This window comes from Cnephaeus nilssonii (assembly GCF_951640355.1).
Source record: "Cnephaeus nilssonii genome assembly, chromosome: 17".
Taxonomy (NCBI): Eukaryota; Metazoa; Chordata; class Mammalia; order Chiroptera; family Vespertilionidae; genus Cnephaeus; species Cnephaeus nilssonii.
The window spans coordinates 1,853,218-1,874,903 of NC_137088.1; the positions used below are offsets into that span (position 1 = coordinate 1,853,218).

General features: G+C 67.5%; 3 protein-coding genes across 3 annotated transcripts; 1 reads left to right on the forward strand and 2 right to left on the reverse strand.

The window, feature by feature from the left end:
- Positions 1 to 6,620, reverse strand: CDHR4 (cadherin related family member 4; the record flags this gene model as incomplete). Its single annotated transcript, XM_079795040.1, has 19 exons — positions 1 to 56; positions 521 to 551; positions 708 to 810; positions 907 to 963; positions 1,425 to 1,564; positions 1,773 to 1,993; positions 2,072 to 2,222; positions 2,463 to 2,602; positions 2,685 to 2,888; positions 3,161 to 3,254; positions 3,445 to 3,598; positions 3,682 to 3,862; positions 4,083 to 4,207; positions 4,353 to 4,456; positions 5,044 to 5,154; positions 5,650 to 5,738; positions 5,817 to 5,979; positions 6,094 to 6,278; positions 6,572 to 6,620. 19 exons carry the CDS (start codon positions 6,618 to 6,620, stop codon positions 1 to 3), a joined length of 2,358 nt encoding a protein of 785 aa, XP_079651166.1.
- A 2,854-nt stretch (positions 6,621 to 9,474) lies between these two features.
- Positions 9,475 to 11,075, forward strand: INKA1 (inka box actin regulator 1). The gene is made up of 2 exons (XM_079795512.1): positions 9,475 to 9,540; positions 10,237 to 11,075. Exons 1-2 carry the CDS (start codon positions 9,490 to 9,492, stop codon positions 11,029 to 11,031), a joined length of 846 nt encoding a protein of 281 aa, XP_079651638.1. The 5' UTR covers positions 9,475 to 9,489; the 3' UTR covers positions 11,032 to 11,075.
- Positions 11,076 to 11,138: 63 nt separating this feature from the next.
- On the reverse strand, positions 11,139 to 20,269 carry UBA7 (ubiquitin like modifier activating enzyme 7). The gene is made up of 24 exons (XM_079795511.1): positions 19,876 to 20,269; positions 19,623 to 19,791; positions 19,384 to 19,518; positions 19,192 to 19,298; positions 18,857 to 18,947; positions 18,638 to 18,773; positions 18,343 to 18,440; positions 18,106 to 18,252; positions 17,125 to 17,313; positions 16,857 to 16,964; positions 16,651 to 16,731; positions 16,430 to 16,585; positions 16,178 to 16,343; positions 15,896 to 16,101; positions 15,741 to 15,805; positions 15,465 to 15,651; positions 15,299 to 15,373; positions 14,928 to 15,099; positions 14,201 to 14,283; positions 13,857 to 13,949; positions 13,587 to 13,778; positions 12,032 to 12,124; positions 11,853 to 11,953; positions 11,139 to 11,434 (listed from the first exon to the last, which is right to left on the reverse strand). Exons 1-24 carry the CDS (start codon positions 19,929 to 19,931, stop codon positions 11,239 to 11,241), a joined length of 3,102 nt encoding a protein of 1,033 aa, XP_079651637.1. The 5' UTR covers positions 19,932 to 20,269; the 3' UTR covers positions 11,139 to 11,238.
- Positions 20,270 to 21,686: the final 1,417 nt, after the last annotated feature.

The following is a 21,686-nucleotide window of genomic DNA, read 5'->3' on the forward strand; positions in this document are numbered from 1 at the left end:
TCAGAGCCAGCGCCAGGCGCCCGTGCGCGTGTTGAACAGGTAGTCCCTGCCTGTCCCTGAGCGCAGAGGGTCAGAGAGAGGAGACGCTGCTGGCCCCGGCAGAACGGCTCCCTCCCCCGGGACTCCGGGCGGGAAGCCCCCTTCCGCTTGACCCAACCTGTCCCCCGCCCCTCCTTTCTCAGGAAATTCTTTGAGGTCCAGCGCAAACGCACGGGAAGCATCCTTGGTTCCCCGAAACTGGACAGCAGCTCCCCTGAGCCAGGGCCAGGTGAGACTGCCAGAACTCACTGGTCACCATGGAGCCTCTCCCCTCCCCACCTCCCCTCCCTGCCCCGGCTCTGAGTCCTCTATTTCCCGGTCCCCAAGCTGTTTGACAAACGTTGGCTGGAAGGTGAGTGGGGGTGAGACCCCATTCAGGGAAAGAGTGGATGGTGGGTGCCTGGTGGTAGGAGGAGATGCTGAGATGGGGAATGAGAGGAAGCGGTCCGGGAGGGGACTGGTTTGGGAAGAGGGGGCTCACGGGAGTCCTGGGCTCTGCCATCGAAATGTTGCTGTGGAAAAACAGAGGCACGTGCGGGGAGCCTGTCCCGGGGCCAGCGCCCGCCTGCGTCCCGACCCGGGTAGCCATCCACAGGGCAGGGGGCAGGGCTGGCGGGCAGTGCTCCCAGCAGCCTCTGTGCCCCCTGCGCCGGAGGGGGTTGACATACCAGGCTCATGATGCTGCTGGGTGCCTCGGGCGTCTCCATCCGGGGTGTCTCCATCCTGGGCGCCTCCATGAACCCCTCAGAGGACCCCTCCGTTCCCTGGATACTGGAGCAAAGTAAGAGCAGGACCGCAGGATGAGGCTCTGGGCCTCAGCCGAGTTGGTGACGGACTTGCAGGCACCGCGGTGTGCAGGAGGCTGACCTGGTTAGCAGCAGCGCCTGGGCTGGTTTGCTCGGTGCCCGCAGCCCCTGGGCCCATCTGAAATGCCAGGAGGGAGGGCCGAGCGTGAGGGCGCAGGCCCGCTGGCCCCAGGCGCCAGCGCCATTCATCTCCCCTTCGCGTTGGGGTGAGCCGGTGCCTGTATACCGCGTCCACATCGCTACCCCGCGTCTCCTGGGTTCAGTTCTGTGCCCACAAGGAACTTGGAGGTCTCCGTGGAGGGCAGGGGTAAGGAAGAGGGTCAATGCCCCAGGCACCACACACTGGGAGGCCACGCCTGGGCCGCCTCCATGCCCATCCCGTGCCAAGCCTGGGCTCTGCCAGCCCTGGGGACAGCTTCCTTCCCTGGCCTCTGCGCCTCTGACTGCACCCTCTGGACGAGCAGCTCCCTGACTGTCAGTCTGTCTGCTCGCCGCAGGGGCTTTGCTATCAAAGCTTGGCTGCAGCCGCCTCTCACAGGTGGGGCCCAGGCATGGGCTGGGGGAGGCAGGAGCCCCTACCCCCGGAGATGCCTGCTGAGGAGCCAGCCCAGGGCCAGGAGCAGGGCGCCGGTCACCGTCAGCACCGCCACAAACCAGGGCTCCGGCTGCCAGAAAGGCTCCGTGTGGGTCACAAGCAGGGGCGTCATCACCGCAGGCACCTGAGATGGGCACAGCCTCATCCTGCCCTGCCCGGACGCCCGGGCACCCGCCTTCGAGCCCCTCAAGGCCTGGCACCCACACCCCAGGTTTGCTCTGGAATTGCTCTGTGCACCCTCTGGGAGGCCTTCCCCCAGGCTCCGCCCGGACAGCTGGGTCTCCTCACCCACCAGGAGCCTCTCCCACCCGCACGGGCCCGGGGCCCCTCACGGTGGCGCCGTTGGTGCTGGTGGCCGCTGTGCTGGCCCTTGGGGGGACCAGATGCACAATGACGGTGGCTGTGGTGCTGAGGTGGGGGGTGGAGGGGCCTGCGTCGGCCACGCGGATCCAGAGCTCGTAGGTCTGGGGCTGCTCTGGGGGGGGCGGCCCCGACGGGAGGTCCTCGTGCAGCAGGGCGGCGCCTTGCAGGCGGAAGCGGCCCTGACCGTCCCCTGAGAGCAGCGGCAGGAGGAGGGGACCATGGCTGGCCTGGCCGGCTCCTCTCCCACACCCTGGTGGCCGGGCCTCACCTCCCACGATGCTGTAGGAGAAGGCCAGGCGCTGTGGCTCCTGGGGGACCCGACATGACACCGTGGTCACCTCCGTGCTGCTGCCCGGGGAAGTGTGGACGGCGAGCTCCTGGAACGGGGGCTCGCACTCGGGGGCGTGGTCATTCACATCCTGCAGGCAGGTAGCCAGGTCACTGCTCCCCAAAGCCCAGGCCACCCTCAGCCTCCTCAGCCTCCTCCCGCCGCCTCCCGCCTCCTCCCGCCACAGCCAGGGCCTGGGTCTGGGCAACAGGCCACAAAGCTTTCCACACGAGCCCTCCCCCTCCAGCCAACCGATGGAAGAAACTGAGGCACGGAGTGAGAACTCAGAGAGCCAGAGGGCGATCTGAACAAGGCCTCGGGGCTCGCTCACCTCCACCTCGACGGCGATGGTGCAGGAGCCGGAGCGGGGCTGCGCAGGGCCCTGGCCTTGGCCGTGGTCGGTCACCAGGACGGTGAGCCGGTGCAGCCTCTGCTGCTCGTAGTCCAGCGGCCCCAGGAGGCGAACCTCCCCTGGAAGGGACGGCCGTGACCGTGGCCTCAGCCTGCAGTCCACTCTGCCTCCACCCTGCACCCCAGCCCGCCGGGGAGGTACCGCTGAGCCGGTCCACAGCAAAGGCGGCCGGCCCGCCGGGGGTGTGGAACTCCGTGCCGTCGTGTGGGTAGTCCCTGTCCGCGCCCACCACGGAGCCCAGCAGGGTACGGGGCCCTGCGTCCTCGCGGACCCGGAATGTTCGAGGGACACAGGTCGGGGAGAACTCGTTGACAGGCGTCACCGTCACCAGGACTGGCACCTCAGCTGGAGGCCGTAAACAGTCAGGGCGCTGGCCTGGGAAGGGCTGGGGGAGACGTGTCCCTGCCCTTGCGGGGGGGGGGGGGGGGGGCCGTCTAAAGAGAGAGGCGTCTGGTGGGAGGGAGCGGCTAAGAGAGGAAAGAGATGCCCCCCCCCTCGCCCCCGTGCGAAATGGAGACAAACAGCCCTCCAGTTTGGGGGGAGGAGGAGGACCCTATCCGGAGAGAGGACCGGGGGGCAGAACCGCCTGTCCTGGCCGCCAGCCTGCCGCCGCTCACTGCTCATGGGGGGCTGCCCCCCATCCAGCACCAGGAGGGAGGCCGCGAGCTGAAAGCAGGCGCCGGGCGCGTCGCAGTCCAGGGTGGCGTTCACCTGCGGGAGGGGCCGCCTGTGAGCGCCGGAGCCACCCTGGGCCGCCTCGCGGGGCACCCACATTCCCCCGACCCCTGTTTTCCGGGCTGCCACGCGGGGAGGCTCCCCATGTCCTTCACCCCGCGGGCTCTCCCAGCCCCTGCCCCCACCCCTCCCAAGCGCCCTGCGGGGGGCCTGGCGCGGGCAGCACCTCCAGAACCCGGTCGCGGAGGCGGAGGCTGGCCAGGCCCCGCGGGCTGTGGGCCCGCAGCTGGTAGTGGAGGGTGGAGCCGGGGGAGTCGGGGTCCTCGCAGGTGAAGGTGCCCAGCGCGGTGCCCACGGGCGCGGTCTCGGGGATCCGAGTCCTGGGAGCAGAGCGCAGGGCGGGGTCCGGCCGGGCGGGGCTGTGGCCGGCGCCCCCAGGCCGAGGCCGGGCTGGCGGACTCACAGCAGCAGCGCCGGGAGGCAGCGCGGGGGCCAGCGGTTGACCGGAGTCACGTTCACGGTGAGATCCAGCTGGACGCTGGGCCCCGGCCGCAGCCGCTCGAAGGCCCGCACCTGCAGCGAGGTGACCGCCGCGCCGGCCCGCGCCAGGTCCAGGGGCGCGGAGGTCCGGACCACGCCGTCGGCTGGGCGGGGAGGGGGTGGGGGACGCAGGGCTCGGCGCCGCCCCCGGCGCGGGGGTCCCCGGCCCGGCCCCCCGGAGCGCTGAGCCGGCCACCCGTCGCCTGCTCCGAGGCTCGCCCCCAACGCGGCCCAGCCCTGTTCCTCAGAGGCGGGTAGGCAGTGCGAACACCCCCGGACCACCCCGCAGAGCAACCCGTACCCCCAACCCCGCGCGCCCCTCACCGTGTCCGATGGAGAAGCGCGGCCCCAGGAGTTCGTAGCGCACGTCCTCGCCCCGCGCCCGGACCCGCGCCACGGCGCTCCCGGGGGCCAGGTCCTCGGGGACCGAGACGCTCAGGCTCCGCTCCCTAAACCACAGGGCGCTGGCTCCGCCGGTCCTGCCCCCCCCCCCCCCCAGGCAGACCAGGCCCCTCCGCTGGGACTCCCTCACTCCAGCCGGCCGAGCCCCACAGCAGCCCCCTCCCCGCGGCGCGCCCCGGGCGGGAGCCTTACGCGAAGGAGAGCCGGCTGGAGGGGGCAGGCAGGACCCTCACGGTCAGCACCCCGCGGCAGCTGCGGCCGCGCCCCAAGGTCAGCAGCACCTGGAGCCGGAAGAGCTGCGGGCACACCGCACCGGAAGGGAACGGGGTGCTTCTCCCAGGACGCAGACCCCCCTCCTCCCCCCACCTCCGCAAGGAGCCCCAACATCCTCTCCTCCAGGACGGGGCTCTCTGCTGACACATTCCTTTCAGTCCCATTCGTGGGCCATGAACCCTTCTATTACGGTGCAAGCAGCCCCCAAAGGGTCATGTTTGAGGCATTCACGATAGGACCGCCAGCGGAGAGTTGCTAAGAGCCGGTCCCTAAGCCTCAGGAGTTTTAAAGAAGGAACTTCCCGACTGCCCTCAGGGGCACTGGCCGCCTCACCCGGACGGGCTCTCCCTGTGTGGCTGCTCTGAGCACTTCCTCCTCCTCGAGGCACCTTGGGCTCCCAGAGCCAGGGACCCCGCTTCCTTCTGGAACGCAGAGCTCAGCGCCCACCCAGGCCGCGGTGGGGGCGGCCAGCCTGGGGTGCGGGTGCGGGCGCAGCCTGGGCCTGGGAGGAGGCCCAGGAGGCCAAGAGCAAGCAAGTCTCCAGAAGCTGGTGGCTCTGCCCACTGTATGCCCAGCCCTTGGGCATCCCCAGGTCCCGAGTCATGCTCACCTTTGGAGCCTGGCCTCTGAGGCCCTGGGGGGGTGCCTGCAGCCAGCCCTGCCCACTGATGGAGAAAGGTCCGGGGAAGTATGGCGGGTCCTGGGCACTGGTGATGTTCACCTAAGCGGACAGAGATGTTGGGGTCCCCAGCCCCAGTGCCCCAGGCACCCCTGTCAAAATCCCCAACTGCCCAGCAGGTACCTGCCCACACCCAACCCTCCCAGGCCCCTGACACCGACGCTTACCCTCGCCTGGCCCCTTGGCCCTGATCCTCAATCCTTTCTGTTTTTAAACCATTTATTGAGTGTGTGTTTTAACTGCATTTTTTATTTTTTATTTTATTATTATTTGCATTACAAAAGTGATACAGAATTTTCATGGAGAACTCAGAACACAGAGAGCTTGAGGAACTCGCCCCTGAGAGGTTCCTGTGGCAACAGCCATGGTCACGGCCCTCTCCATGAGCGTGTACCCTGCAGAGACTCAGCTGCGCAAAAGGCTCCCTCTGCAGGCCATGCCTGGCCAGGCAGGGGCTGAGCCTGGGCTCCCTGAGCCGCCTCCATTCTGCCCCCCCCTTGCCCCCCAACACACACACTGCCTACCTGCTGGGCTCACCTGGGCTCCCCGGAGTTCCAGGCCTGGGAGCAAAGTGTAGAGCCGAGCCCCAGGTGTGACTGTCTCCGGCACCTGGATGACTTCCCCAGCTGCCCAGGGGAGACCAGGGAGGCTGTGCTGAGGCCATGCCTGCCCACCCCGCCCCTGCCTGCCGCCCCTGGCCTCACCTGGGCTGACAAACCGGCCAGTGCACTGGGCACGGTCAGGGTCCCGCTGCACGTTCACAGAGAGTGGCCCCTCGATCACTTCGCTGCCACACGTCACCTGCAGCCGCAGCTCATAGTGGTTCACAGCCAGGGCATCCAGCCGGGCGGAGCTGCTCAGGGTCAGCTGTGGCAGGTGAGCGGGGCCTGCTGGGGCTGGCTCCCTCCCCCGGCACCACCTCTGGCTCTGTGAATGGAGGTCTGCCCTCCCCGCCTGCTTCCAGCTGTTCCCCGACCCTACCTGTCCCACATAGAGCCCCTGCCACCTGGCCAGGCTGGGGGGGTTGAAGAAGGGGCTGGCTGGCTGCACCTGGAGCAGCTTCAGGGTGGGCGTGCGAGAGGAGCAGTTGAAGAAGAAAGACCACAGCGTGGTGCCAGGCCCCGCGCTCTCGGAGACATTGACGAACCAGGGCAGGCAGCGGAGGTCTGGGCGGGAGAGGCAGTCAGGCCGGAGGGCCCGGCACACGGAGCCCCGCCCAGGAGCACAGCTCTACCCTTCTGCCACAGGCCCTGGGCACGGCCCCCACATCCGGCCCTAGGTCAGCTCATGGCACAGGTTGGGGGCGCGGACTTGGCTGAGGAGGAAGCCAAGGTAGGAAAGAGGGTCGGAGTTCAGCCCCAGCCCTCCCCTCCAGGGCAGCTAATCTGAGAAGGGTCAGGCCTCCACGCGGAGTGTGTGCAAGGGGGAGAACGGGGCTCCCCACCCACCAGCTCCTCACCAGAGACAACCAGAGCCAGAAGAATTGCCAGGGGCCTGAACGGCACCATAGCGCCAGCTGGATGCCCGGGCAGCGAACCTGCAGACGCCGGCAGCGGAGGAGGCTCGGGAAGCCAGCTGCCTTTGTGGGGCCCACCTGTTGCCAGGTGAGTTGCTCAAACACACTGGGTAGGCGGGACTCCTGGGCCTCCCAGGTTGTAGCCCCACCCACCACCCCGTACCCCCCCTGACTGAGCCCTAGACTCCAGACAGGCGTCCAGAGGCCTGTAAAACCCCGTTTTTTCATCGGATTTCCTCCGTTCATTACTACAGCCCGAAGGAGGTGTGAGGGGAGAAGCAGCTTCAGATGCGGAAACAGCTCAGGGAAGAATGGGTCACGCAGTCCTCGGACGGAACAAGACGGTACCCAGGAACACTGGGCCCACGACGGGCTAACCGTGGAGTCTGAACTCCAGCTGCCATCCCCGTCAGAAGGTTCTCGGCCTACAAAATCTGAGCCCAGCCACCAACAGAATCTCTCAGAAGCTGTTTACCTGTCAAGCAAAGGAACCCTTGGTGATAGAGATCAAGCAGCAGGTATCTTGGGGGTATCCGGAGGGGCACAGAGAGCCTCCTGGAGCGGGAGGTGTCCTACATCTTGATCTGGGTGACAGATGCACACGTGTCTACAGGTTTTAATATTTATTGAGCTGTACCTTTAAGAATTGTCCATTTGGCCCAGCCTGTGTGGCTCAGTGGTTGAGCATCCACCTATGAACCAGGAGGTCCCGGTTTGATTCCCAGTCAGGGCACATGCCTGTGTTGCAGGCTCGGTCCTCAGTGTGGGGTGTGCGGGAGGCACTGATTAATGATTCTCTCTCATCATTGATGTTTCTCTCTCTCTCTTCCTCTCTGATATCAATAAACATTTTTTTAAAAAAGAATTGTCCATTTGTTGGTACAGGTTCTGTTTCATCTTCCTACCTCCACCCGGCGGGGTGCTCCGGGCGCAGTCCTGACTTCTGAACTCCCCTTTGCTATCACATCCGGGCCCCTGGCCTTGAGTACCATCCACTCGCTCTGCCTCCCAGCCAAGGCTTCGGTGCTGATCTCTCGCCCAGACTCTGGAGCCACACACCCCGAGGCTGACCCGCGCCTCCCCTCGATGGATAGATGTCTAACAGGCACCTCAAGAGTGACATGTCCACCAACGGTGCTTTGATTTTCCTCGCAAACCCACTCTTCTCCAGTCTTTCCTGGATCAATTCACGACAATCCCTTCCAACCAGACGTTCGGGCCAGAAACCCAGGAGTCATGCTTGATGCTGTCTTTCCCTGCTCATATTCACGCCTCACCAAGGCCTGATTTTAGCTTCAAAACATACCCCATAGTGACCCCCATTTTTTCATCAGCCCCACTGAGGCCCAGGCCCTCCCCGCCCATGCTGAATGAGGGCAGGAGCCTCCACTCTGATTACAGAGTGGTTCTCCCCAAACAGCGGGGATCCCCTCAACAGGAGCCAGCCCAGGGCATTGCCTGCTCAGACTTGCCCAGTGCCCAAGAACAAAGCCTCCACCCTAGCTGGTTTGGCTCAGTGGATAGAGCGTCAGCCTGGGGACTGAAGGATCCATGGTTCGATTCCAGTCAAGAGCACATGCTCGGGTTGTGGGCTCCATCCCCAGTGTGGGGCGTGCAGGAGGCAGCCGATCAATGATTCTCTTTCATCATTGATGTTTCTCTCTCGCTCTCTCTCCCTTTCCCTTCCTCTCTGAAATCAATAAAAATATATTAAAAAACAAAAAGAAAAAAGAACAAAGCCTCTGAATGGATTCCTAAGGCTGCCGGGGGCTGGTTTGGCTGACCTCTGCACTCTCCCAGCCACGGCCACCATGGACATCGTGGGCCTCCCTGGTGTGAAGGCCTGTCCACTCCGTCCTCCCGGGCCTGTACCTGGCCGGCCCCTCTGCCTCGAAGGCCCCTCTTCTTCCCCGCCCAGCATGGCTCCTCCAGACCCTCGGCGCCCCCGCTCCCGTCGGCCCGTTGCCCGCATGGCCGGCCTTTTCTGGCTGCTGACTGGTCGGTCTGTCTCCAGTTGGACAGTGTCCTTGACCCCAGCCCGAAATCCTGGCGCGGCGCTGCCGTTCCCACGGGAGAGCGCCACCCTGACCCCGGCACCCCTCAGTCTGTAGTGGGGGGGGCGGGGGGATGCAGATGTCGCCGCAGGAATCGCCGTTCACCGCGCGCTCCCCACTAGAGGGCGGCCCGGCCCAGCTGGGCCCGGACGCGGGCAGGAGAGGGCGGGGCCGGCCCTGGTGAGGGTCCTCCCCGGTGCTGCCGCCACGGCCCCTGCTGGCTGCCGAGTCCTCCGAGGGGCCGGGCCCAACCATCGCTTCCAGGGATTGTCCCGGCGCCCCGGGAGCGGGTTCCGGGGGGTCGGGCTCACTCTGCCCGCACGAGGGCGCAGCCGGGCGACCGCGCGCTCCAGGGGCCCCTGCGGGAGGAACCGAAGTTCCGTCTCGGTACAAATGGGGAAACTGAGGCTACCGTGGGGGAGCCACTTGTTCTGGGTCACGCAGCAAACCAGAGTGAGCTCAGCCGCCCGGGGCGTCGGGGAGTCCCGGCCGGACCCGCCGGCTGCCAGCGGCCCCGCCCCCCACGGAGCTGGAGCCGAGCGGGCAGTGGGCGTGGCGCTCACCCGCCCGGCCCGCCCTGGGGGCGGGGCCACGCCAGCCCCGCCCCGGCCCATTGGCTGCGGCGCCAGGGGTGGGGCGAGGCCGCCAGATGTTGGGGCAGCGCCGGCGGCGGCGGCGGCGGCGGGAGCGAGGAGCGGCGGCGCTGGGCAGAGGCGAGGGCGCCGCTGGCCCGCGGGCCCCCCACCCGGCCGCTCCCGCCGGAGTTCGCAGGGGACCCGGCAGGCCTGGCGGGGGCCCCGGCGCGGGATGCACAGCGCTCGGCTTGACAGCTTCCTGGGCCAGCTCCGCGGGGAACTGGTGAGGCTCGGATGCGGTGTGACTCTTAGGGACGCGTGCGGGGTGCGCGGCCCCGTCGGCCCGAACGACAGCGGGTGGGGGGCCGTTCCGAGTGCCCGTCCCAAGCGGGATAGGGGCGGAGCGGCCCGGGTGGCCCAGATGGCCCGCGTCGGGTTTCGGACGGTTGGGAGCTGCGCTGGGCATCAAGTAACAGCGGCCCAGCTGGCCATGCTGCGGGCGGCGGAGGGGGCGGGGGGGGATGGGGACAGACGCTTCCTTTGGGATGAACTGGGGCTTGAGGGACCAAGAGGCGCTGGGGCTGCCGCGGACGCCCCTTCCCAGGTTTGCCTGCACCTCCTCGCTCTACCCCGCCTGGCGAGGGCTCTGTGGGCTTTGGGGGGCTGAGTCCCTCAAATGCACGGGATGCTCCACCCCAACCCCCAGCCCTGAGCAGGCCCTACTTCCCGATTCCTGCCCCGCAACCTGCCTCCCGCCCGTGGGTGGCGGGTGCTGACTTGCCCAGCTCTGCGTGCCGCAGCCTGCCGACTGCCACCAGGCCGCTCCCGGAGCCGGGAGCTCCGTGTGCCAGCGCCCCGTGCCCTGTGCCCCCGGAGGCCTTGCTGCCGCCCCGGGCCCTCTGTTCTGGGATGGGCCTGGCCAGGCCGGGAGGGGTGGCAAGCACTGCCCCTCCGACTTCTGCCCTCTCTTCCTCCACAGCCGTGTGGCCGGGACACGGGCTCACCCCCAATGCCTGGCCCCCTTCCGCCACCCCCCAAACCCGGCCCGGGGGTCCACCCCCGGCTCAGGGCCTCAGACGCCTTGGAAGAGGACTCGGTCTGCGGTGCGGAGGAAGAGGAGGAGGAGGGCGTGGTGAGCGGGGACAGCCGGGGGGCCTGGGAGGGCCCGCGGGAGCCCGCCGTGGACTGGGACTCAGGCTTCTCCGAGGTGTCGGGCAGCACCTGGCCAGAGGAAGGGCCGCCTGCCCTCCGGCGCCCTGCACCCCCCGCGTGGCGCCCCCACAGACAGCGCCTCTCCGCCAGCGGCCTCCCCCTGCCCGGCGGGGCCCCCGTGGCCAGGGCGCCCCCTGCCCACCGGCCACGGCCCAAGTCCACCCCGGACGCCTGCCTGGAGCACTGGCGGGGCCTGGACGCCGAGGACTGGACAGCGGCCCTGCTGAGCAGGGGCCGGAGCCGCCAGCCCCTGGTGCTGGGCGACAACTGCTTCGCCGACCTGGTGCACAACTGGATGGAGCTGCCCGAGGCGGCCGGCGAGGGGGACCGCACCGGGGCGCCCCGTGCCCGCGCTCGGCCCCCCCAGTTCTTGCTGGGCCTCTCCGAGCAGCTGCGGCGCCAGCTGGCCAGGGCCCGCCGGGCAGCGGTGGCGGGGAAGCGCCTGTCGTGCCCGCCTCGAGCCGAGCCCGAGCTGCCCACGGACGCCTCCCGCTTCGCCGCCCTCATGAGCTGCCGCAGCCGCCAGCCCATCATCTGTACCGACGTGGTCAGCTACCTCTGACCCCGCCCCGCCCCCGCCCGGACAATAAAGACCTCGCTCCGGACTGTCCTTGATTCCAGAGTCTCTGGGAGGAGGCCCCAGCCCTGGAGGCACCGCCGGGGCAGGCGAATCTAAAGAGCGCCCCCCCAGGGGTCCCTGTGCGCCCCGTCACCCCCCTGCCCGGGCTCCGTCACCAGCCTCTGTGTGTGCGACGTTCTGCAGCCGCGTTTATTGAGCAGCTACTGGGGGCCCCCGCGCAGAGCCCGGTGGGGTGGAGCGGCCGCTGCCTGGTCCCAGCTCGTAGTGCAGGGGAGGGAACGCGGTGCCGTCCTCCTCGCCCTCACAGCTGAGCTCCAGGGCCAGCACCCGCTGCCCAGGCTCGGGCAGCCGCCGGCCGGTCACCTGCTGGGCCAGCTCTGTCACCCTGTGTGTGGGGGGGGGGGGGATTGGGGCTGAGCCGTGGCAGCAGAGGGACCGTGGACGAGGGCCAGAAGGAGCCCAGCCAGGAGCAGCAGCAACTCAAGACAGGAAACATCTGCAACTATTTTCGGAGCGGCTGGCGGGGCAGCGGGAGGCAGGAAGCGCCGGTCCCTGGGGAGTGGGCTCCGAAGGGGGCGCTGAGCGGGGCGCAGGGCTGCGAGCAGGCAGCTCCTGGCGGCCCCTCCGCGGGCTCTGCCTCACCCCACCCCCAGCCCGTTTGCTGACTCCATTTGGCGAAGGAAGAAAGCCTCACGAAGGAAGAAAGCCTCACGTAGGTGTGAGGGGCCCAGATGGGGCGGGAGAGAGGCCTGAGTCCCCCACCTCCATCTCCAGGGACCGAGCGGAGCTGGGCGGGGGCTCACCTGAGGCCCAGGCGCTGGGCCTGCTTCTCAGGCGGCCACCCTGCCGAGTAGAGCAGGGCCCTGCCCAGCAGCAGCATCCTCACCCGCAGCCCGTGCTGCTCCTGGAGGGAGAGGTCAGGTGCTGGGCCGGGCCGCGGGGAGGGGGGGGGGCGGGGCAGGGGAGGGGAGGGGAGGCACACCTGGAGATGGGCCAGGAGTGACTGGAGGGTCCTCTCGGGCTGCCCAGCGGGCACCTTCAGGCGGTCCCAGCAGGTCCAGGTCAGCTGGTGGAACTGCGGGGGGGGGGGGGGGAGTGAGGAGCTTCCCACCAACACCCTCTCCCGCCCCAGCTCCCGCCCCAGCTCCCACGGATGGCCTTCCCTAGAGGGGCTGGCGGAGCAGGAAGCAGCAGCCAGGGGTGGGGGTGGGAGGTGGGCTCCGGGCCCAGAGGCCCATGCGGGCGGCACAGGAAGGGGCCTGGGGCCCCCACGGGGACAGCAGCATCCACCACAGGCCGTGGAGGAGGGAGGGCGGCGCTTCCTGAGGAAGCGGGAGCCGGCCCCTGGGCGGGAGTCTCCAGTGAAGCCGCTTCTTCCTCACATGCCAGCCTGGGAGCTGGGAAAGGGGGTGTACAGCCTGTCCCCCTCATCCTGCACTGCCAGGGCCTTGGGCTGCTCTGGGCACAGGGGCTACGGGTAGTGTCTCCTGGGACCCACTGGCCTGGAGACCCTGCGGGACAGTCCACAGAGGCGTCCTCTTCCTGCCCCTTCGTCCCTGTTTCAAGAGTCTCGGGGGTCTAGTGCCCAGAGCGAGGGGCCGAGGGTGGCAGGCAGCCAGGAAACCGGACGTGAGATCCTGCCAACCCCCCGGAACATAGAGTGGGGTCAAGCTGAGACAGACCAGAGGTGCGATGGGGGATCCTGTCCCCTCCCCCTCCCCCTCCCCCATGGACAAAGGCAGCCTGTGTGCTCATGGAGGCAGGGCCCCTCACAAAGCCGCTCTGTGTGCTGTGCCCTGGGGGACCCCAGTGCTAGCCCGTGACCTCTGCCTTCTCCCCGGGTGAGGACATCCTCTCCACCCCCTCTTCTGTGCCCCAAGGAGGAGCTGACTGCAGAGCCGGGGCACAGCCAGGGCCCCTCACAGCCCTGCTCCCCAAGGGACATACGCGCAGCAGCCAGGGACACCCACATGTGTGCTCACGTGCACGCGTGAGAGCCCACATGGAAGGAGAGCCTGCCTCCCATCTGGCACACAGATGTGCAAGCACGCTCCCTCCATGCCACACCACCCAGGGCACGCAGCCTGTGCCAGGGACACACACATCCCGGGGCTGTGCCCCCCGCCCCCCCGTGACGCCAGGAGCCCAGTGCTTTACCTCAGTGTGGACGGGGCAGGGCAGGGTCCCCTCGCCGCCGTGCAGGCTGAGGCCAGAGGCGGAGGCTGACATTAGCTCTGCTTGCCCCCCCCTCCCCCTCAGGGGCACTCCTGGGAAGGAGGGGGCTGGGGCCTGTCTGGCTCACTAATGAGTTAAAGCTGCCGCTCCCCCAGACCCAGGGCAGCGGCGTGCTGCGCGGTGGGGGTGGCTGATGGCTACTTCCTGTGTCTGACAGGTCCCGGTCTGGCTTCCCCGCAGCAGGAAGGGGGCTGAGGGCGTCTTAAGGATCCGGGTCTTGGTGCAAGCCAGAAGCCAGCGCGGGCCTGTGGGTCGGCGCAGGGGAAGCCCAGGGTTGGAGTGGGTGGGTGTCAGGGGCTCACCGTGTGGACGGCGGGGGCGCGGGGCACGTAGCGGCTGTAGGAGTTCGCGGCCAGGCGCAGGTAGCTGTGGCGGAAGGCGCTGCGGGGCCGGGGCCCAGCCACCACCTTAAAGAGCTCCAGGCCCAGCAGGCCCGCCACGGCCGCTGTGGTGGTGGCAATGGCTGGGATGATCTGGCCCACGATCCGCTTGCTCTGCCAACAACAGGAGCCTGGGTGTGGGCCCGGGGTTGGGCCCCTGCCTCCACGCGGGGGGCCGGCAGGCAGGGCTACCTGGGAGCGGGTGGCCGCTGGGATCCCATAGTTCTGAGCCCGCAGGCTGGCTGCCGCCGTCACAAAGTCCACGTGGAAGTTGCTGTCATCGTCCTGGGAGGTTCAGGTCACAGGAGCGTTAACACTGCCCACGCCCCTCACTGCGGCGACCGTGGGCGGGGGCCCCGATCTCCCCACAGTTCTGTCCGTGGATGTCACCGCTCCCCACTCAGCAGAGGAGGGAAGGGGAGCGGCCCCTGGTCTGCCTGAGAGGACTCAGGCCAGGGGGCCCCCACGCTGCCTTCTCAGCTCCTGACCTTCCCCAGCAGCCTCCCCGCCTCGCCCTCTCCCGCCTCGGCTCCCACCTTCTCAAACCGCAGCGGCTCCAGCGGGGAGCCCTCGCCCCAGTCCTGCAGGGCTTCGCGCAGCCACTCCTCCTGCCGGGGGCCTGTCGGGAGGAGGCACCGGCACAGTCCTTGGCCCGTCTCCGTCCCCTGCACTCTGCCCGGGAAGACCTCTGACCAACGCTGCTGTCCCCTCTCCACCATGTGTGTGTGTGTGTGTGTGTGTGTGTCTGTGCGTGTGTGTCTGCATGCATGTGTGTGTGTCTGTGCGTGTGTCTGCATGCATGTGTGTGTGTCTGTGTGTGTGTGTGTCTGCATGCATGTGTGTGTGCTACATGACCCTGTCCTAACCTGGGGCCATAGATAAGTGCTCTTCAGAGCCCAATGGTTTGTGCTGTTTTTGCTTAAAAACCTGCCAAGTGTCCCGGCCGGCGTGGCTCAGCGGTTGAGCGTCGACCCGTGAACCAGGAGGTCACGGTTCCATTCCCGGTCAGGGCATGTGCAGGAGGCAGCAATCAGTGCTTCTCTCTCATCACTGAGGTTTCTCTCTCTCCCTCTCCCTTCCTAAACAAAACCAAACCTGCCAAGGGAATGGGGTCAGGGTGGGGGCGGGAAGCCTGCAGAGGGCCCGGGGATGCGCTGAGTGGTGGGGGGTTGGCTGCAGGGCCCCCGGCCCCCTCTTTCCTCCACTGAGGGCAGCACCAAGCCTGTGGGCGGCAGCTGGGGTGGGCAGGGCGGGGGCCCTCACCCAGCTCGGGGGAAGCCAGGCCACTGGAGAGGACGGGGTCCAGGCGCTGGGGGTCCGGCCGCGGCAGCCGCTCCAGCATTTCCCTGAGCGCAGGCGGGTCCCGTGAGGCCGGCAGCCCGTGCATCCGAGCGTACAGATTGGCCGCCGCCAGCACGTAGAGGAGGTGTGTGTCCTGCGGTCAGGCCAAGAGCGAGCACGCGTGGGTGCGCGTGTGTGGTCCCCGCCCGCTGGGGGTGTGTCTGAGTGCCTGCCACGTGGACACCCACGGGTGCCCAACACGGCTCTGTGTCAGCATCTGTCCAGGATACAGAGGTGCCCCTTTGCCCTCAGGGGCCGCACTGCCCTCCGGGGCTCCCCGGGGCCCCACTCACTTGACTGGCATCAAACTCCAAGGGCTGAGGACACTGTCTGGGTCCCGACCAGAAACGCGTTCCATCCGGAAGCACCTGAGGAAAGGGAGGCTGCTGGGCCCGGCGGTCCCTCTGTGCCCGCCGCCTCCGGGCCCCCCTCCCCGCCCCCCCCGCACCCACCACCCACCTCGTCAGGGGGGTGGCGCCTGAGCAGCCGCGTGATGCCGTAGCCGAAGCACAGCTGCCAGTGGCCGAGGGCCCACGCCACACAGTCCCGCCAGCTCCGCGGCCGGTGTCTCAGGACGCCCACCATCCGCGGCAGGGCCGGCACCCCTGGTCCCGCGAGGTCGGGGCCTGCCAGCGAGGCCGGGGCCCTGCGCAGACAGACGGGGAGTCTGAGCCGAAGCCTGAGGCCCTGGAGCTGGGGCCCCCCGGACGCCCCCTCCACTGGCGGAGGCCTTACCGCTGGTGGCCGTTGATGGTCTTGGCAGACAGACAGAAGAGCCCCTCGAACTCATCCCGGGCCCACTGCGGGGGGGCGGGGGGGCAGGAGGGTCAGGCGGGGCACAGCCTGCCGCTGAGGACTGAGCGCGGGACGGGGTGGGGGGGGCTCCCCACCTGCAAGGTGTGCCCCGCAGAGCTGGGGAAGTGCCTCACGGTGCAGACGGGGTGGGGGGCGTCCCCCGGAGCAGCGGCGGAGGCCGGAGCCCTGTAGCCCTCGGTCACGTGGGGCACAAACACGGAGGCGCTGCCCCGGGTGCCCTGCGTGCCCGCCTCCAGCAGCGGCTTCAGGTAGTGGGCGCAGCGCGCAGCCACATAGCGGCCTGGGAGGGAGCAGGGGGTCAGGGATGGGGCGGGGGGGGGGGGGGGCGGTGCTGAGTTCCGAGGTCAGGCACTCACGCGCCCGGAAACTGTCCAGGGCGGCCGCCACGCCGTCCACGCGGGAGAAGAAGCTGTCCCCGTAGAGGTGCTCTGTCGTGGGATCCAGAGGGTGGGTGCGCGGGGTCACCTGCAGGTCGGGGTTCAGGCGGCGAGCGGCCTCCGCAGCCACCTCTGCCTTGGGCCTCTGAGAAGAAAGCAGAGGACGCTGGGGGGGGGGGGGGCATCGGGGAGCACAGTGGAGACAGGGGTGCTGGGAGGGGCAGGGCTCACCTTCACGTCCTGGGCCCTGAAGAGGAACTGCCGGCTGAGGTTGGAGCGCTCCACGTGGTCCATGTCGGCCACGGTCACGCGCCCGCGGCCCCCGGCCCCCAGGCCCACGAGGGCGAAGCCTTTGAGCAGCTCGCAGCCAATGGCACCGGCGCCCACCTGCCGGCAGAGGGCCTTAGCCAGAGGCCGGGCCGCCGCCCCCCACGCCCCCTCACCCCGCTCACCAGGAGGTAGCGCTGGTGGCTCAGCTGCTCCTGAAAACCAGCCCCAAACACCGCGATCTGCCCGTCGTAGCGGCAGCCTCTCTAGGGGACACGGCCCTGGTCAGTGCTCGCCGCTGGCCCTGTGCACGGCCCTCTCCCACGGGGCTTCCCAGGTCAGGACCTTGGGCCCCGAGTTGGATGGGGCGTGGGCCCCACGGGGCTCTCACCGGCGCGCAGGCCTCAGGCTTGGGAAGGAGCTCCCCATCTTCCGGGAGGCAGTCGAGGGCATCAAAATACAGCCACTGGTCCAGGGGCAGGAACTTCCTGGAGAGAGCCTGGAGGCCGAACCCCGCAGATCAGGGCGGAGGGTGGGGGGGGGGACGCTGCACCCAGGCTGTGAAGCCTCCAGGGCCACTGTCTGGCGCGGGGCACTCCCTGGCACCCACAGTGACCTCTGCGTCCCTCCCAGCGCCCTCTGCCTGGGCCCGCACCCACCTTCAGCACCTCCTGGGCGGCCACTGCGCCCAGCACGGCTGCCATGGGGCTCAGGACCCCAGCGCTGCTCAGGGCGACTGTCCGCACCAGCGCTTCGTCCAGCGGCTCCTCCCCCGGCTGTCCCGCGCCCTCCGCCCCCCGCGGGGGCTCCAGGGCCTGGGCCAGGCGCACCACCTCCTCTGCGTCGGCCTGGGGGGCAGCGCTCCGTGGGCACAGCAGCCGTGGCCTGAACCCCACTCCCACTCAGACCCGCAGGCAGCCACCACCCTGTTCCCCAGAAAAGGAAGCCGAGCCCGAGGGGGAGGGCAGACGGGGCCCGGTGCCAGGCTGTGCAGCCTCAAGAGAGGATGCCCAGCACTACCCATGGCCCTGGGGCACAGCCCGAGCAGAGGGAGGGGACCCCAGGCTCGCCTTTATTTATTTATTTATGTCTTTGTTTATTTATTTATTTTAAATATATATATGTTTTTGCCCTGGCTGGTTTTGCTCGGTGGTTAGAATGTCGGCCTGTGGACTGAAGGGTCCTGGGTTCAATTCCGGTCAAGGGCACATGCCCAGGTTTAAGCTTGATCCTCAGTAGGTGGCGTGCAGGAGGCAGCCAATCAATGATTCTCTAGCATCACTGATGTTTCTATCTCTCGCTCCCTCTCCCTTCCTCTCTGAAATCAATAAAAATACATTTAGAAATATATATATATTTACTGATTTCAGAGAGGAAGAGAGAGAGAAACATCAATGATGAGAATCATTGATCGGCTGCCTCCTGCACGCCCCAGGCTGGGAATCAAGCCCACAACCTGGGCATGCGCACTGATGGGGAATCGAACCGTGCGTGACCTCTTGGCTCATAGGTCGACGCCCAACCACTGAGCCACACTCTCCTTTATCCGAGTGGGCAACTGCCTCTGGGATTGAAGCGTGGATCTGGGAGATGAGACGCCAATGAGACGGAGGCTGGGGAGGCGCCAGGGGGCCACTGACCGGATCCCAGGGCCAGGGCGGGCGGGCTCTGAGCTGCTGGAACCCGTGCAGCGCGCGGAAGGCCTGGTGCAGGCAGCGGGCGCGGCGAGCTTCCTGGGGACTCTGGGCCACCACGCGGGGCCGCAGCAGGGCTGCGTCCAGGGGCGCCTGCAGGGGCACGAGGCCCGGGGTCAGGCCCCGGACCCTGGGGGCCCCTGGAGCCTCCCAAGCTCCCCACCTCAGACGCCCGGCACGCACATGGCTCACAGTCTTGGGTCTCTGGACCTCGGTGACAGCTCCGCCGCGGATGTAACCGGAGAACGTTGCTGTGTCCCCGATCTCCAAGGTCCCGTCCTCTGGGGACGGATACCCAGCCCGTGAGCGTGACCTCTGAACCCGAGTCCTTCCCCACACCCCGGCCTATCCTGCATCCGTTTCCTTGACGCCGCCCCAGCCTGAGGGAGGCAGAGGGAGGACCTGTCCCCGAGGAGCAGGCTGTGTCCGTCCCCCGGGGGGCGTGGGCGCTGAGCCTGGACCTGGGGGGTCGGCTTACCCCGCACGCGGATGGGCCGGGGAGCACAGCCGTTGAGCTCGCTCATGCCCTCGATCCCCGAGAAGGTCACCGCGTCCACGTGGCAGAAGTAGCGGGCCTCGGCCGCGTCCCTCAGCGTGAGAATGCCCGGGGAGCCCTGGGGGAGGGCGCGGCTCAGAGGTGCCTGGACCTGCGCTCCGCGGGCCGGGCCCGGCCCCCCTCCGCCCACCCGGCACCCACCTGGGAGATGTGCTGGACGGCAGCCGTCAGGGGCTCCTCCTCTGTTTGGTCCAGAACCGTGAAGTCCTCACCAAAGTCACAGAACAACTGCCTGGGGTGGGGGTGGCAGAGGTCACGGGGTCACTGAGTTGGTGCCATGGTTAGCCACCACGATGGTGGCGAAGGCTGGGGACACTAGGGGCCAGACCAGGAGAGGATGCTGGGAGCGGCCTGGGCGGGAGTGAGGGAGTCAGCGGGGCGGGTCCGGAGGCCGGGGTGGAGGACACAGAGGGTGGGCCTGGAGACTGGAATCAGAGGGGGCCCCCCGAGACAGCCAGGCGGGCAGCCTCACTCACCCCACCAGGCCCCGGGTGTCGGCCACCAGGAAGCAGACTCCGTGCTTGCGGCACCAGCTGCCCACCTCCAGCTGCTCCTCTAGGCCCGAGGCCGTCAGCACCACCACCTGGCGGACCTCGGGGTCAGCGGGCTGAGGGCTGGGGACGGCCTGGCTGGCCCGGGGCCGGGGGCAGGGGCGGGGGGTGGTGCACCTGGAAGTCCCGCAGCAGGTCCTCGGTGATGTCGCCTGTGTGGACGCAGACCTGGACGGCTCCGTTGAGCTTGGCCACTCCTTCTTGAGATGCCTCCGCCCTGCCCCTTGCCAAGTCCTGCTCCGAGAGGAAGAACTGGAGAGAGACCCAGCCCAGCCTGAGCAAGGAGATCCCGCCCCGGCCGCACCCCCGCCCTCCACTCCCCCCACCCCGGTCTGGGAGGCTTCCCGGGACCTCACCTGGGCAGCCAGGTCCGCCCAGCAGGTGGGCTGCGGGTCGTGCAGGGTGAGGCTGCCCACGCCCATCAGGACCAGGTTCTTGGCCACCTCGGCGCCCAGGCCCTGCAGGCCGGACAGCAGGACCCGCCCCTCCTGGAGCCTCTGCATGGCCGGCAAGCCCAGCACGTACCTGCGGACAGACGGGAAGGAAGGGGCCGCGAGTTGGAGCTCAGAAGTCAGAGGCCACCGCCCCCCTCCCCACCTCGGGCCTCACAGCTGCCGGGAGTACAGCTCCTCATCCAGGGGCTTGGAGGTGTCGGGGACACCCATCCCGAGGCCGGGCCGGACGGCAGCCGCCCCGCCCACAGCTGCCAGGAGCCCCAGCCGAGGCCCGCTACTTTTGAAATAATTATAGACTCAGTGCGGGCAGGCGCTGAGGCTCGGGCCGTGCCAGAACCTGCCGGGCACAGCTTCCCTCAGCTCCTCTGTCCTCACAGGGAAATCGAAAATGAAAGTGGAACTGGAGGCTGATCTGGTTCCCGGTCTGGAGCGGGTGCTGGGCAGCCTGGCCTGGCAGAGATAAGCCTCGCGGCCCTGGGCACGGCCCTGGGCACCGGGCAAGGTGGGCGGAACACCTGGTCCCAGAGCAGCCAGCGCGGTCGTGGGCGGCCCCGTGTGGGCCGGATGCAGTGCTCTCCTGGGTCCCTGCCTGAAGGGGCTCCTGCCTGCAGAATGCTGATGGGAATTCCTTGTCCTGGGGACTGGCCGGCCTGCTGGCTGTCCGCCAGACAGGGACTTGGAGACCCGGAGGTCCGAGCCAGTCCCAGCCCAGGGGCCGTGGGAGCTTAGGAGGTTATGTGGTCTCAGCCCAGGGCCCAATCCCAGCCCTGGGTGGAGCCTGGCCCCTCTGGGGGTGCCTACGAGGCCCCGAGCCATCCCCTCCCAGAGGAAGGGTCCCTCTCGCCCACGCTGCCAGCCCAGAGCAGATGCAGGGGGCAGTCCTCGGCGGCCAGTCGAGGCCGAGTCCCAGGACTCAGTGAGGGTGGCTAGTCTGTGAGTGCGAGGCATGGGGCAGGCATGATCACGTGTCCTTGTTTCTCCTTTAAACTTTTATTTTGAAATAATTATAGACTCAAGGCGAGTTGCAAAAATAGGAGAGAAAGGTCCTGTGTAACCTTCACCCACGGCCGTGTCGTTTGCCTTCTTAGGGACTCGGAACCGGCGCTCTGGAGCTGCGGTCGCCAACCGGCGGCCTGCGGACCACCGATGGTCCGTGAGGTCCGTAAGGCTGGCGACCGCTGCTCTGGAGGGTGGGCCACAGCTCCCCACGAAACCCCACAATAGCTGAGCCACGTGCTGTCATACATTCTCCTTAAAAATTGAGGTAAAATTCACATAACATGAAAATAACCATGCAAAGTGGCCAGGTCAGTAAGAGTTAGCGCATTCTAACACTAAGAGCTGTGCAAGCACCACCCTCTCTAAGCCCTTTCACAACCCCTGCAGAGCACCCCACCATCACTACCCACCCCAGCCCCCTGACAACACACATTCTGTCTCTAGAGATGTGCCTCTTCTGGATATTTCCTACAAAAGGAATCACACAGCCCTAGCCGGTTTAGCTCAGTGGATAGAGCGTTGGCCCACAGACCGGAGGGTCCCAGGTTCGATTTTGGTCAAGAGCATGTGCCTGGGTTGCAGGCTCAATCCCTCTCACATCGATGTTTTTCTCTCTATCTCACTCCCTCCCTTCCTCTCTCTCTAAAAGTCAATGGGAAAATATCCTCGGGTGAGGATGGACAAGAAGGAACCATACAGCCGGTCAGGTGGCTCAGCAGGCTGAAACGTCGTTCTGTGCCCCAAAACGTACGGGTCCAATTCCCAGTCAGGGCACGTTCCTACGTTGCAAGTTCGGATCTGGGTCAAGGCGTGTACAAGAGGCAGTGGATGGATGCTTCTCTCTCCCCCCTCCTTTCTCTAAAACCAATGAAAAAACAAATCCTGGGGTGACGATTAAAGAAAGGAATCATAGCCCTAGCCAATTTGGCTCAGTGGATGGAGCATCGGCCGCAGACTGAAGGGTCC